We start from the raw sequence: 14,786 nt of genomic DNA on the forward strand, positions 1-14,786 counted from the left end.
TGCATTTCACAAAGTGGCTGCTACAGAACATCAAACGACATGTTGTCAGTCATGGTAGATGCACTAAAATATGTCATTTAATCCATTTGTGTTCTGTTTTAATTTCACACTTACCTCAGAATAAAGCTGGTCACGCCAGTGACGTCAGTTAAAAGCTTCATGAGCTAAATGAGGAAATCTCTGATAACTGAAAGACACAGTGGACTCACCATGAGCTTTTCTTCATAGATCTTCAGAAAACGGGTAAAAGGAAGCCGAGTGATGTCATCAGTGAGTTTTTCACGACTCTTGGTGGCAGCAACTTTCATTATATATTTTATAATATTGATTTGGCTTTTGTTTTCTTTCCATCATTTAAATAATAGATTTTACAGTCAGGTATAGATTACTGCGATTAAAATAGCAGAAAAATGTGTTTTTCTTTTTGTTTGTTTGTTTTTTGTTTTTCTCTTCAAAAATATGGCCTCAGCCTTTATACATGTGTGTGATGACAAGCACGTCTGTGGTGCTCAGAATTCTTTATGATTGATTTAAAAACCGATATTGCTAAATTGAGGCTCAAGAAAGTTTGACTGTTAAAGTAACTTATTGCTTTATTTTAAAATATAAATAAATTGGAACCCTAGCATGTTTTTCAGTTATCCTAACACTACATTTCCCACAGTCCCAAGCAAAAATGGAAAAGGGAAAAAAAAAAAAAAATGCGCCCATGGCTCCCATTTCCATGACAACCTGCTCAACGGATCCCATCACTGCCTGCACTCAGCCCCTGGAGTTCATTCAGTCCATATGAAGTCTAGTGTGTCTTTAGTTGTTTTATCAGTTTTGTTTTTGTAGTGATCATGAACTTTGCTTGATTACCTGGTTTTCACTTATTTTGCCGACTTCTTCTTTTGACTGTGCCTACTGTTGAATTATGGTTAGACTGTTTTTCTATTTTGCGTCGCCTCCTCTGCACTAGAATTGCCACTCAGCAATGTTTTCTGGGCTGATCAAACAGTAGAGGGCGCTCCAAAATAAATAGGTTAATATTGAGGATATGAGCAGATTTAAGCATCAACACTTGTAAATGCTTATTATTATTGTTGTTGTTGTTGTTGTTGTTGTTGTTGTTGTTATATTTGTATATGTAGATAGGTGCATTAATTTCCTGACCAATCAGGACTCAGCAGCAGTGAAGCTAACCACTCAGCCCTCCATAGTAGTAATGCTAGAAGCTCAAAACCTGTTTGTTATAGAGAAGAAGAAGAAGAAGAAGAAGAAGAAGAAGAAGAAGAAGAAGAAGAAGAAGAAGAAGAAGAAGAAGAAGAAGAAGAAATGCAGGTATATTTTCTTTGCTTTTTCAGTAAAATACATCGTTTTACTTTCTTTAATGAGTGGAACGACATGGACAAGTAATTAGAATCTAGTTTAACTCTTTTGTTTTTAGCCATTTAGCTTATTTTACACCCATTCAGTGAGGACTTGCTGGAGAGCGCCCTCTGTTTTTTTACAGTCATGGTTTTGATATAATGGAAGAAATAGGAAGTGGCCAGGCTCCTCTTAAACCAGCTGTGGCACATCTACTGTCAGTGTTAGCTGTCTCTATTGTGGAGCTACAGCATGCTAACACAGCTGGCTGACATTAGCTGGCCTGGCTGGCTAAACTGATGTTAATGTAGAACAAATTGTAATAAAATACTTTGCAAAACACTTCATTATCATCTGTTTTGTAATAAGTCTCAAGGAAACAAGTCTATGAATAACAACTCACCCGTACAGTGGTGTCTCTAATCCCTTGTGCTAATCCATTGAGTTCCCTTTGAATTTTGAATGATTGTCCATGCGGACTGCGGCAGATTGCATTACTGAAGTTCTGGCTTAGGTGCAAAAACCACTAGAACTCAAATGAACAGTAGCCAGGTTAAAGACCCAGAAACCCTGTTTAATTAGTTACATTTAAAATGCATATTAGACAGACGGAGGCTTTCAAATTTCTACTCTGAATCCAGTTACTGGTCCTGGATATTGTAATCACTACTAGTTGACAAATAACAGATTGGCTACCTAATGTCATCTAATGTCAAACTTTTATTTATTTATTCATTTATTAACCACAGCACTTACCGTAGCAATCTGCCTGACCCAAGACTGCTATAAGTACAAAAACAGGAGGAAATAATGCATAAACGATTCTCAGATCCTTATGAAAGAAACTTTATTTGTGATTTATAAACAAAACACATTACCAGATTTCATAAAGTAATAAAAAATGAAAAAGAAAAGGGGGGAAAAAAAAGAAAGAAAAAATAAAAACACTATTTCACCGTTACACTGATGAGCAGGTGTACAAAAAGGTTGTTGAACAGATTTGCACTGTCAAAGTCAAGAGCATAGTGCCACTTCGGCACCGAATGACTTAATAGACATTCACTACACACAAGCAGAGTACATAGATGCTTTTTATCTTCAGTTTTTTTATTATTTTGTAGTTTTTATGAGTATTTTTGTGGTTTTTAATGGAAAAAAGGGGTTTATATAGTATAGGGGTTATATGAATATGAGTTCACATTAGCCGCAAAATAATAATAATAAAAAATCATATGTATATATATATATATATATATATATATATATATATATGAAGGGGTATAAAAAAGTCAGAGCATAACACTACATCATTACATCTAGAATGTTATGGTTAATGTCATTTCTGGGTGTTTGCATGTCTGCAAATTGTACATTGGTATATCTGTATGTGTGTATGTGCTTGTACATTAGAAACTGAACGAATAATTAGAAATATGTCTAAGTACTTCAGCAGAGACAATACACGTCCCCGGTTCGAGAAGAAATGGTTGAAAATAATTATGAAAAACATATCTATCTATATATATCTATATATAGTTTCTGTTTCTTCTGCGTATTACATGCAAACAGCCACTTAGTGATCTGACAGCACTAAACCACACCTGAAGGAGGCTGTGAATGTGTGTGATGTGTGTTTGTGTGTGTGTGTGTGTGTGTGGTGCGAATGCAGTCTTATAGCAGCGCTAACGTCTCTCCCATACCTTGAATAATAGTCCTACAGCCAAAAGAAAGAAGGGGAAATAAAAGACAGAGGGGAGGCGAAACCCTCTAAAATGAGAAAAGCAAACCTTACAGACGTTAAACCTTCTCGTGGTTTGGATGGCCTGAATGAGCAGCTGTCAGTGCTCACTGCTATTGTTTAACTCAACATTTGTAAGTCTACATGATGCCTACATGACAAGTGACATTAGCCTACGGAAACATTGATAGAGGCTGTTGGTTGTCATACAAAGTCAATTCTGATGCCTTTATAAATGTCTGCATAGGTGTATGACGGTTATCATGAAAGGCTTATGCCGTTGTGTAGCACTGTGAATGGCACCCTTCAGTAAAGTGTTTTATTGTAGACAGCTAAAATAAAAAAAAGAAATGCTGCATCAGTCCTTAATCTCTCCATCTTACAGACACCTCTATAACTAGCCTTATATATGTCATATATGGACCACCCTGTATTCCAAATCAAGCTCCATGAATTACATTGAAAATATAGGTCTATCTGCATAACTCTTCACCTTCACAACGGAGAAAGACTCCGCTGCCAGCATCCTGTTGTTAGCCCACTTGCTTGTGAATGGAAAGAGATGGCACATGTGCTTGCTTATATTCCCTGGGGAAGAGTTTTGGAGCTGGGAGTTCCAGTAACAGTGCTGAGGCTCAGTTGAAGTGAGGGGGTTACAGGTAAGAGAATGTACAGGTCTCTGATTCAGTCCATCCTGCCATGGTATGCAGTATAGTCACTAGGGGGCAGTTTTGACTGCGGTCCCCCAGTGGATGGCTACGAGTGAGTGAGACAAATGAGCAAATATCACAAGCACTGAAAGGCGAAGAGTCGGCAGGGAGAGGGAGAGAGCTTAAAGAACAACTACCGAACATTCAAAACAGAGGCAAAGGGATCAGGCTTGATTTGACATGAAGCAACAAGCACCATTCCTAAGACTCCCAAGAGGCTGCAGCACCTCAATCCTGTGCTGGCTTTGATGTAGCTATACAATGTATGGACAGACTGCATATGGGGGTCCACACTGGCACTACTGCACTGGAATGTATTCTACTATACTGGGTCTAGCATGAAAGAAGCATATGGAACATATGGGGTTTGCATGTTTACCGTGCAAGTCAGAGACAAACCTTTTATTTGATTTCCAGTCAAAAGAGCTAGTAAGTAAAAGGTATTCATTTTTCAGCGTAAGGGAAAAAGCAAGAGACATATTTAACATAATATACACACACGTATAATATCAGACCAACAGTATTTACTTTGTCCACTTTGTCCACTGCTTCTGTGCATCTTCCTGCCACTTCAACTCGCCTGTCTTTTCAGTCATACAACTAGTGAGTTCTCAGCATCTCCATTTTTGTCATTTTTGACATAATTTGAAAAAGCCTACTATCCTTTACATTGTGTGTAAACTTCAAGATCAACTGACCAAAAGAAATGGCCCAAAATGACTTGGAAAAAAAGTCTGGTTCCATTGACTTACAGGAAAAAATGTGTTTTTTCCTTCTTCTGTGAAGTGACCACTTTGGAGATGCAAGGTTTTGGTCTGAGAGTAGGGATATACACACACATACACTCATTAACCAAGCTGCTTATCTTCCTGAGTCGTAGGGGGCACTGAAGCCCACTCCCGTGCTCATTGGGTGGAACATACTCTACTTTTAATGTAAGTCAATGGAACCAGACTTTTTAATTTAAGTAATTTTGGGTAATTTCTGTTAATCAATTTATGATGAAATTTCTACACAATGTAAAGGCCAACAGTGACTTTCAAATTATGTCAAAAACTAAAAATAAAAATGGAGATACAAGGTTTTGTTCAGACATGTTTTATATATAGCTTAGTTGAGGTTTAATATGTTTTGAGTAAATAGGCTGCAGCCAGAAAAATGGTTAACCTGTACATAACAGCTAGAAATGAAGCCATTAAGTACGAGTGGAAACTGGAAGTTAAATAAAACAAGCGTCTCTGACTTTTGCGCCATCCTGTTCATGTCCGTGTCTTTGTCTGTCTAAACTTTTGTCTGTACGCATCACTTTGAACGGTATTCTTTAAGCTGTGTTTCTCCGCAGCACAGAGTGAAGCACTCTTGTCCATGTGAGTCAGCAGGGGGCTCTGTGAGCACTAAGCATAACACACTGCTACTGTTCTACCCCTGAAGTGGTTTAGTTTGATCAGCTTCGATCTCACACAGAGATATTTCTGACCAGATCATCATATTTTACACAGACACGTTTTGTGTCTAGTTTAAATACAAATTTCTTGATGCATTTCAAATCATTCTGAAGATCGTGCCTTCGTTTTCTCCTCTTTAGAGTCCTGGTTGTGAGGAAGGCATGAGGAATAAGAGGCCCCTCATGTATTTTAGACCTTTGGATTTATGGAGGGTGTGTGGTCATGGTTCATAATGCACACTGCCATGACTTCTGATGGGTTTTAGATTGCTACCAGCTTCTTAGAAAAATGTGGACTGAGAATTGTTCATCTAAGATGCATACATAAATATTGCGATAGCCAATTAATGCCTCCTGGTAGCCCTTACAACATACACGTAGGGCATAATTTGTAGATGGGTACAGAGAGAAGGGTCTCTTCTGGTCAGCACTGGACAGGGCTTCCCATATTGAGAGCTTGGTTTAAAAGGCTCTCCTCTCTATACTCACATTTTTCTCTTTTTTGGTTTTTCTCTTTCTGTGAGTTTTAGCTACCAACTTCAATTGACAGCTCCTTCTGACACAGCCCTTTCTCCTCTACTCTTCTCCATCGTCTTTTCCTTTCTCTTTCTTGTCCTTCTTGTCCTTCTTCTTCTTTTTCTTCTTCTTGGCCTCCTCTTTCTTGCCAAAGGTGATGAAATCGCCCTTGTCATCCAAGGCTCCTGGATCTTGGCGGATGGAGATGATAGCAGGGGAGCCAGGGATGATAAAGGCTTCAGGAGGGATCTCCCCTGGCTTTAGGGCCGGTGGGGGGCCGTAACCTGGACCTGCCCCATAACGGAAGCTCCAGCTGTTACTGTTGATCCCAGCTCCGACAGGAGGAGAGAGTTGTCCCTCACCTTCACCATCTAGAAGAGAGAAGAAAAGAAAGAGAGAGGGACAGAAATATCATTTAAGTATGATTCATCGTGTCAAAGGCTGCAGTGAGGTCAAGGATGAGGATATTAAGAAAACCAGCATCAGCAGACATTAAAAGATCATCAGCCAGTCTCGGTACTGTGCACGTTGCGAAAGCCAGACGGGAAAGGCTCCGACAATCCTGAAGCTGAGAGGCCGCAACTCTTTCCATCACTTTTAGCCAAAAAAGGGCGATTTGACAGCAGCTATTTTGAGAGAAGTTGGGACAGAACCTGAGGAAAAACAATGATTAATATGATGAGCAATAGGAGAAGAAATAGCAGAGGGACAGGATTTAAGAAGAGCAGTAGGGTGCAGGATCAAGCTGACCAGAGGAGGAAGAAGCCCTAGATCCCTATGACTATAGAAGAATCAACAAAGTTTATATATAGTCCTAAACAGCGTTTTGGGCCTAGAACTGCCAAGATTTATAATATTTGAATAGTAGGCAGAGCGGGCAGAATTTAGGGCATCCCCGTACCTAAAGATGTACTTCTTAAAAAGCAAGAGATGAACAGTAAGCCCAGTTTTCTTGTGCAGATGCTCAAGACGCCTTCAAGTAGCTTTGATAGCTCTGTGCTCAAAGGTAAACCACAAGGTGGTACGAGAAGAAGCAACCAGTTTAGTTTTGAGAAGAGCATGAAAGTTAAGTATGTTAGAAGTAGCATCATTGTGAAGTGAAACCATGGCATCAGGAGAAGGGAGATCAGAAAAGTCAGAAAGAAGTGAAGTCTAAAGAGATTTGGAAAACAGATGAAGGTCAACAGAGTAATGTTACAGAAAGAGAACGTGGTTTTCATAAAAGCTTTAGTAGTGGGTGTCCTGAGATAACAAAAACCGACAAAAGAACCAGTAACAGAAATATGTTGGAGACCAGTGGAACACAACAAGTCTAGTACACACCGAACAGACATAACATTATGACCGCCTCCTTGTTTCTACCCTCATTGTCCATCTTATCAGCTCCACCTACTATATAGGAGCACTTTGTAGTTCTACAGTTACAGACTGTAGTCCATCTGTTCCTCTGATACTTTGTTAGCCCCCTTTTACCCTGTTCTTCAGTGGTCAGGACCCCCATGGACCCTCACAGAGCAGGTACTATTTGGGTGGTGGATCATTCTCAGCACTGCAGTAACACTGATGTGGTGGTGGTGGTGTTAGTGTGTGTTGTGCTGGTATGAGTGGATCAGACACAGCAGTGCTGCTGGAGTTTTTAAACACTGTGTCCACTCACTGTCCACTCTATTAGACACTCCTACCTTGTCTGTCCACCTTGTAGATGTTAGAGATGAGCGCAAACCAGCACAACACACTAACACACCACCACCGCATCAGTGTGACTGCAGTGCTGAGAATGACCCACCACCCAAATAGTACCTGCTCTGTGAGGAAAGGGTGGGAGAGGGCTCGGGGTGGCCACCAACCAGTGCTGCAGTCAGGGTGTGCAATCAACAAGAGAAAGATTTAAGTCCATAAGCCAAAGTTCCAGAGCAAAAACAAATGTCAGAGATCCAAAAATCCAGAAAAGTCAGAGTCCATGGGAAGAAAGTAAAACAAAAACACAAATAAAGCAGAAGACACCGGAGAGAAGTGGCAGCCACAATGCGCTCAGCGTACTCTCAACCAGAGTGGAAGTGCAAACACATTAGCACGTTAGAATGTCAGCAAAGCATCACATATTTAAAGGACCATAGAGGAACGAATGAGTTGAGCCACACTGCTCTGCGCCAGCAAATAATACAACAGCTGCAGACCAACATTCCTCATCATCAAAACAATCAGAAAATCTGAAGAAATCTCAGCATAAATGGCAACCACATGGGAACTCCTGTGATCTTTGATCTCTTGCACGGTAGCAGATTAAAAACCAGCATGCTTCTGTGATGGATATCATCCTATGGGCTCGAGAAAACTTTGGAACAAACCTCTGTCAATAAACACCATACATCACTGCTTCCACAAATGCAAGTTAAGACTGTTCTATGCACAGCAGAAGCCATATGGCAACCATGTCCAAAAAACACCGCCAACTTCTCTGGGCTCAAGCCCATCTGAAATGGACTGAGGCACAGCAGAAATGTGTATTGTGGTCGGTTTATGGAAATAATGGAAGTTGTGTTCTTCAGGCCAAAGAAGAAAAGGACTGTCCAGTTTGTTACCAGCACAAAGTTCAAAAGCTAAGATCTGTCATAGCATGGGAGTGTACTAGTGGGCAACTTACACATCTGTCAAGGCACCATTAATGCTGAAAGATATATACACATTTTTGAAAAAAAAAACTTGTGCTGCCGCTTTAGATGATGTCAGGGTCTTTTCCTATTTCAACAAGCTACATTCTTACAGCATGGCTGCGTAATCAAAGAGTGCAGGTGCTGCACCGGCCTGCCTGCAGCCCAGACCTCTCTGTTTGAAAACATGTAGAGCATTCTGAAGTGCAAAATACAAGAGCGAAGGGCCACAACAATTGCACAGCTGCCGATTGGTGTTTCACTGTGCAGGTTAGGAGCAGACTGTAATGAGTTAAAGGGAGCAAAGACAGTTAATGTATCACCAGTGAAATGTTAAGTATGGAAGAACCATTTTTGTAAATGAGAACCTCCATCATGAGTTTAAAGAACCTCCATCATGTAAACGTTCTACACCAACTAGATTTTTTTTTTCCCTACAGCCACGCGTCCAACCAGTAACCATTGTGGAGAGCCAGTTATCCTAGAAAGTCATTATCACGGAATATTTGATGTCACCATTAGCATTTCCTTCATATAAGCCACAAAAGGGGGAACATTTTAGAGAGCAGAGCAGATGAAAAGAGGGGCTCTGAAGGAGCAGCAAAGGACTAAATTCCCGTCAGAGAGATGCTCAGAAACTCATGGGAGAGGGCTCATATCTGACGGAAGGGATGCAGGGCACATATGAGGCCACAGTAGAAAGGGCTGACCTTCTGAATCAAGAGAGGCTTGACAAGTCGTGGCTACAGGAATTAGCGTCAGAAAACGAGTGGATTTGTTGAAATCAACACAGCATGTCACACTGAGCACCAGCAGAGAACATCATACAATCTTCATGATTCAGAATGTGTATCCTCACGAGGAAGACAGAACAGCACAGAGAGAGAGAGAGAGAGAGAGAGAGAGAGAGAGAGAGAGAGAGAGAGAGAGAGTCGTGCACTACTTTCCCTGCAGAAGCAGAGCTCTCCGCTCTGAGCTTCACACCAGTTACTCTGTGCTTTGACCTACTTTCCTCGCTGTGTTTTATTTAGATCAAACTCTGGCCCTAAAAAGAGAATCTGTTTGTTTTCCGTCTGTAGGTTCATTCTGAAAGCGCTGCACACAGCCTATTTTAATAAATGCATAAGCTAGCAGGGATTATCTATCATAATATCCCCTTGTGAGCTCCATGAACTCATCCGCTTTAGTGTGTATGTGTGGCAGTACGTGTGTGTACACAGCTCCTTAAGCAGCAAATCAAACAAGATGTCGATTTTTCAGGCGAATATATTTTGTCCATAAGAGGAACAAACTTGAAAATGTTTCAATTTTCACATTTTAGTGCATAAAACATGGAATATACACCAGGCCACATTTTATGTTTTATTTTTTTTCTCCCAACATGTTAAATTCATCAAGTAAACAGTAACTGTGTATTAAAATGCGCAGACGTGTGCTCCCTGTAGAGGATGTGTTCATTTATTTTCAATTAGAAAAGCAGCAAAATATGTAAATTGACTGGGGCAGCCAAACTGCGAGCGAGTGGTATATGCACTAAGGGAAGAATGGGGCTAGTTGGCACAGGAGCTGGTTGGCACACTGTTAAATTGTGGGTCAGTAGGATGAACTCTCACAAAAGCATAACATAAATAATTGACTTCTTGACCAGAATGAATTGATTTTGTGAAGAATCAAGAGCGCTGAACATTAGTACTACCTGTTAAGGTGGGGACAACCGGTTAAAGTTGAGAAGGAACAATGTTAGAATGGGAAAAAAAAAAAAAGAAAAGTTGGAAGAAAACTTTGTATCTCCATTTTTCAGTTTTTGGCATAATGTCTGCTTTCACTGACTTACATTACAAGTGAAGTGTGTTTTTTCCTTCCCCTCTAAAGTATATATATATAATCAGCAGCCCTGGTAAGCATAAGCAAAACAGGCTGTAAATATTATCCTTTAGTGCTGATCCTTTGGGTTTTTTTCATCTAATCTTTATTTGGGGGAAAAAAAATAATCTGATTTTTTTTCTCTCAAATCTATCATTTAATACTTTGTGCAGCCTCCATTTGCAAAGATCACAGCTCTGATTCCTCTCCTAAAACATTTAATGAGACTGGAAAACACAAAACACAGGATCTGAGATCTTTCCTCCATAGTCAACCTCTCCAGATCCTTAAGTCTCTCCTTTTTCAGTTCCCTCACAGGCTTTCTACAGGGTTTAGGTCAGTGGACTGAAGTGGTCATGGCAAAGCCTTCATTCACTGGTTTTGGATCATTGTCCTGTTGGAAGAGGTCGATGCAGTCAGGTTTCAAACATTTTTTTTCTTTTGTTAATCTTTCATGGAGTCTGTGACGTCATGAATCTGACTAAGTTGTCTGGGGCCTTTGGAAGAAAAACAGCCCCGCAACATCACAGATCCACCACCAAACTCGTTTCTGGTGTTTGTTGCCAAAAACTGTAAAAGCTTAAGTTTGTTAGTCCTTGACAGCAGAGGCCTCCTTCTAACCCCACCCCACCCCCACCGCCCCACCAAACAAAGCAAGAGAACAAACAAAGAAGAAGGAGAAGAAAAAGTAGAAAATGAGTTAAAACAAGGAAAAATAATTGATTCAGAAAGCTGAGAGCTGATCATTTCGACATCTTACTTCATTCTTTGAAACTGTAGCTTTTTAATGTTTTGCCAATCAATCCCATAACACAAGCCAATCCCATGGTGAGGCTGTTATTTCTCTCATTCCATAACATCTCATAGCATTCACATATGACACTCTCATACTACAGATGGCAGAACATCAGCGTTCTCTCTCTCTCTCTCTCTCTCTCTCTCTCTCTCTCTCTCTCTCTCTCATATGCAGATATGGCCATTCCACATTTCCCCTTGGGCTTAGTGGATCTAATTTGGCTGAGAAGGTCAGATATGGCAGCATGGAGTGGTAGCGTTTTCACAGAGAGGAACCAAATGAAACCTCTCATCTCTGGTGAGAGTGACCCATGTGTTCACGAGTTATTCACCCCTCACTTCATTTCCCCCGGCCCCCATTACAGCAGGGTATCTGTGTGTGTGTGTGTGTGTGTGTGTGTGTGTGTGTGTGTGTGTGTGTGTGTGTATCTTGCATGTCTGAGTAAGAAAGCTAAGCTGACTTCCTGTTTCCTCATGAGAACCGGGGGTCTGTATAATGCAGAAATTTGAATAAAAAAGTAGCACAGACTCCATTTTGAATCATGTGTTATACGTTGGCAAAAGATATCTGTAAACTACAAAGTCTATACATCTATTTCAGCCCCGCCCATTAAAAGAAAGCAGCTCTTTCACTTGTTGTCCGTTATCGTCCTGCTTATGCTGACCACTATTACAAACAGGGCCAGAAACAAGGAGAATGGATGTGCTCTTGGCAAGTGTGCTCTTGATAAGCTACCTTGCAAACTAAAAAGAATGTGGACATTCTTATTTGAATGTGGGTATAAGAGCTGGAGATGTGATGGTCCAAGCCCAAATCTCTTCACCATTGTTTTGTACAGTAAATAGGAGTAGTTTGGGTCTGTTACGGCTGCTTATATAACAATGAGTTGTGTTCATTGCTATAGTAATGCCAAAGTTTGTTATTTCACTAATACAACCTCTTCATCAACCGTGACAGCGATGCCGTCTTTGTTTGTACATTCACAAAACACAGACACTAAACAAGAATTTCACAGTAAGAACACTGGTGGCACTCATGAATAGCCTTCTATCTGCTATAAAGACTAATATATCGCTGTAGTCGGGACTAAACCTCATATCTCCATTTTTATTGTTTTTCAGTTTTTTTTTTTTACATAATTTGAAATTGCCTGCTTCTCTTTATATTGTCTGTAAATGTCATCATGAATGGACCAAGAGAATTGGCCAAAAATGGCTTAGCAATAAGTCTGGTTCCATTGACTTACATTAAAAGTAAGGTAGGTTTTTTCTTTATACTGTAAAGTTACCATTTTGGAGGTATGAGGTTTCATACTGACAACAGTGATATGAAGTGCATGAATGTAGGATCTCTTCAGCATAAATAACTAATTGATGAACACAATGTCACGAGAACCTTAAAAAGTTGTAGATGGTGGCATAGTGGTTAAGACATTGGTGGACCAAAAACAGCAGCAGGGCATCAAGAAGACCATTCAAGACCATTCAAATTGCCCGCCGTGAGGCCTTGAATGAAGGCCGTAAATTCCAGTGTATAAAGATCAAGCACACTCTTAAAATGAAAGGTGACAACCAAGATTCTTTGAAGTGATGCTATAGAAGAACAATTGCTGATTGCCTACAAAATCTTGCTGGTGAGTGGTTTCGAATTTAAAGTCTTTTTTTACAGAACTAAAGGTAAAGGCTTTAAAGGTTTAAGGGTTTTTTTATGAGACTGAATAATGGTTCTTCTATGACGTCCCAGGAACCCTTTTTGGCACACTTTTTAAAAAAAAAGTGCTTATGAATTATGATGGGTATCAAACTTAAAAACAAAAATAAGAGCACAGATGTCATAGTTGCCTCACTTCCAAGTATGAAATAAGATGAGAAGTCAAAATAATCACATTTCAAACAGATGGTTATACTTTATTTTGAGAGCACTCTATGGATATTCTAGAGATGCTCAAATTGTTACCAAAACTCTGGTGAAACTCTGGTGATTGTCAACAGTGTTAGGTTTAGGATTAGGTTTGGGATTAGGTGTAGGATTTGAGCTGACATTAAGGTTACACTCTTAGCAAAAAGGGTTCTGTGTAGTACCAGAAAAAGTGTCGTTTGGCTTGTAACAACAGTGGCACCCTTTATGGTTCTATATAGAAACTTTTTCAAAAAGTTTCCATACAGAACTATCTACAGCACGTTCTCCATCAATCTGAAGAACACTTTCACGATGTAACGAACCATCATGATGCAAAGCGCTCTTTGAGTGTGCATGATTCCACATAGAACCATTGTCTTTTCTAAAGAACCCTTGAAGAACCCTATTTTTTAAAAGCGTACCTTTAGGCCATGAACGAGATTTATTAGAATCCATTACATTCAAACTGTAGATCCGTTGTATTCATTCGATTTTTTATTGAATGTTAGTTAATAACGAGGTGAGCACTGAATATTCAAATGAAGATTATCGAATATTTTTACTAGCGTTCCTTTATTTACAGTGCAGCCCAGAGGAAGATTTGGCAGTACAGGACCACACCCCTGCAGGCCCTCCACTTTTAGCTCCACTGCCAAGCAACCCGTTGTCTTTTTCTATCTTTTTCTTTCTCTTCCCTCCTTTTGCTGACATCTTTTCTCTTTGTAAAGCATCTCTCGCTTTGTGTCTCTATCTGCCTGCTTTGTACTCTGGCCTGTTCTCATTTAGTGTGAACTCGCTCCTCATCTGCATTCAGGTGCGAGACAGTTCCAACAGCAGCAGACGACTCTGTTAAGACGGATAAAGATACGCCAAGTTCCTGAGCTTTATTTAGAACACGCTCCCATGAATATGTTACCCTCAGACAGCTTTCCGCACTTCTCCATGCAACTTCTCCTCCACACTCCTTTAAAAGAAAAGGTTCTTTGGAGCAATGCCACTCAAGAACCATTTCTAGGCTCCTAAAGGACTGATGTTCCTTCAAAAATTCAATTGAAATCATTCATTTGAGCAACAATTTAGGAAATCAATAGTTGTTGCTCTACAGTTTTGCTCCAAAGAACCTTTATTGGCTCCTTTATTTTTAAGCATGCATTGCTACAGCTCTCTGAGCTGCTTCCCATAGCTCTCAATAAGGAGGTTACCATGGTACCCAGATGTCTGGGGGGGTTTCTAAATGATGATAGCCCAATTTTTTGCATTCAGATGGCCTACATTATTATATTTTTTAATCTATTCCCATTACTGGTATCAACACGGTGGTGGTGGTGGTGGTGGTGGTCGTGGTGGGGTGGGGGGCACTGCCTACATTTCACATACCCTACACTCATGATGAAATTTCCACAATGCACACACCTCAGCTTCATTTCTATCTTTAGCCTCCTGCCCCCCTTTCTCATCCACCTTGCCTGTCTTTCCTCTCTTTCTTTTGTTCCCTGATCCATCTCTTTCCTCTCTTCACCCTACCTCCCCGATTCTTTCTCTCCTTCCGAGTATGAATGGTTGCCATGGAAACTGCCTCCCCCATCCCTCTCTCGCCCACTCCCTGCCGCAGCAGCCGTATCTCTCAGCGCTGTTGCCTGGCAACAAGTCACACAGTGTTCCCTAGCAACAAGACCACCGCAGGGGCCTGCCAATCCTGAACTGTGCATCTCCAACCCCCCACATCCCCCTTCTCGCCCTCTCTCCATCCTTCATATACCTCACTGTGTAGCTTCCTCATCTATCCATCTCCTCTGCTTGTTCATTTCAGTCTTTTTCT

At 40.5% G+C, this 14,786-nt stretch overlaps 1 protein-coding gene across 3 annotated transcripts in view; it reads right to left on the reverse strand.

Annotated features, from left to right (window-relative positions):
• The window catches only part of LOC108437803 (protocadherin alpha-C2-like), a 334,331-nt gene that overhangs the window by 277,371 nt on the left and 42,174 nt on the right, over positions 1-14,786 (reverse strand). For 2 of the 3 annotated variants that reach the window (XM_037547175.1, XM_017715171.2), the window contains exon 4: positions 5,718-6,129. The exons of the other annotated variant lie outside the window; for it this stretch is intronic. In XM_037547175.1, the coding sequence (XP_037403072.1) occupies positions 5,819-6,129 (311 nt within the window). In that variant the 3' untranslated portion in view covers positions 5,718-5,818. Of the gene's footprint in view, positions 1-5,717; positions 6,130-14,786 lie in introns of those variants that run through there. 3 annotated transcript variants of the gene reach the window in all.

The sequence above is a fragment of the Pygocentrus nattereri genome, chromosome 18 (genome assembly GCF_015220715.1).
Source record: "Pygocentrus nattereri isolate fPygNat1 chromosome 18, fPygNat1.pri, whole genome shotgun sequence".
In the NCBI taxonomy this organism is placed as follows: Eukaryota; Metazoa; Chordata; class Actinopteri; order Characiformes; family Serrasalmidae; genus Pygocentrus; species Pygocentrus nattereri.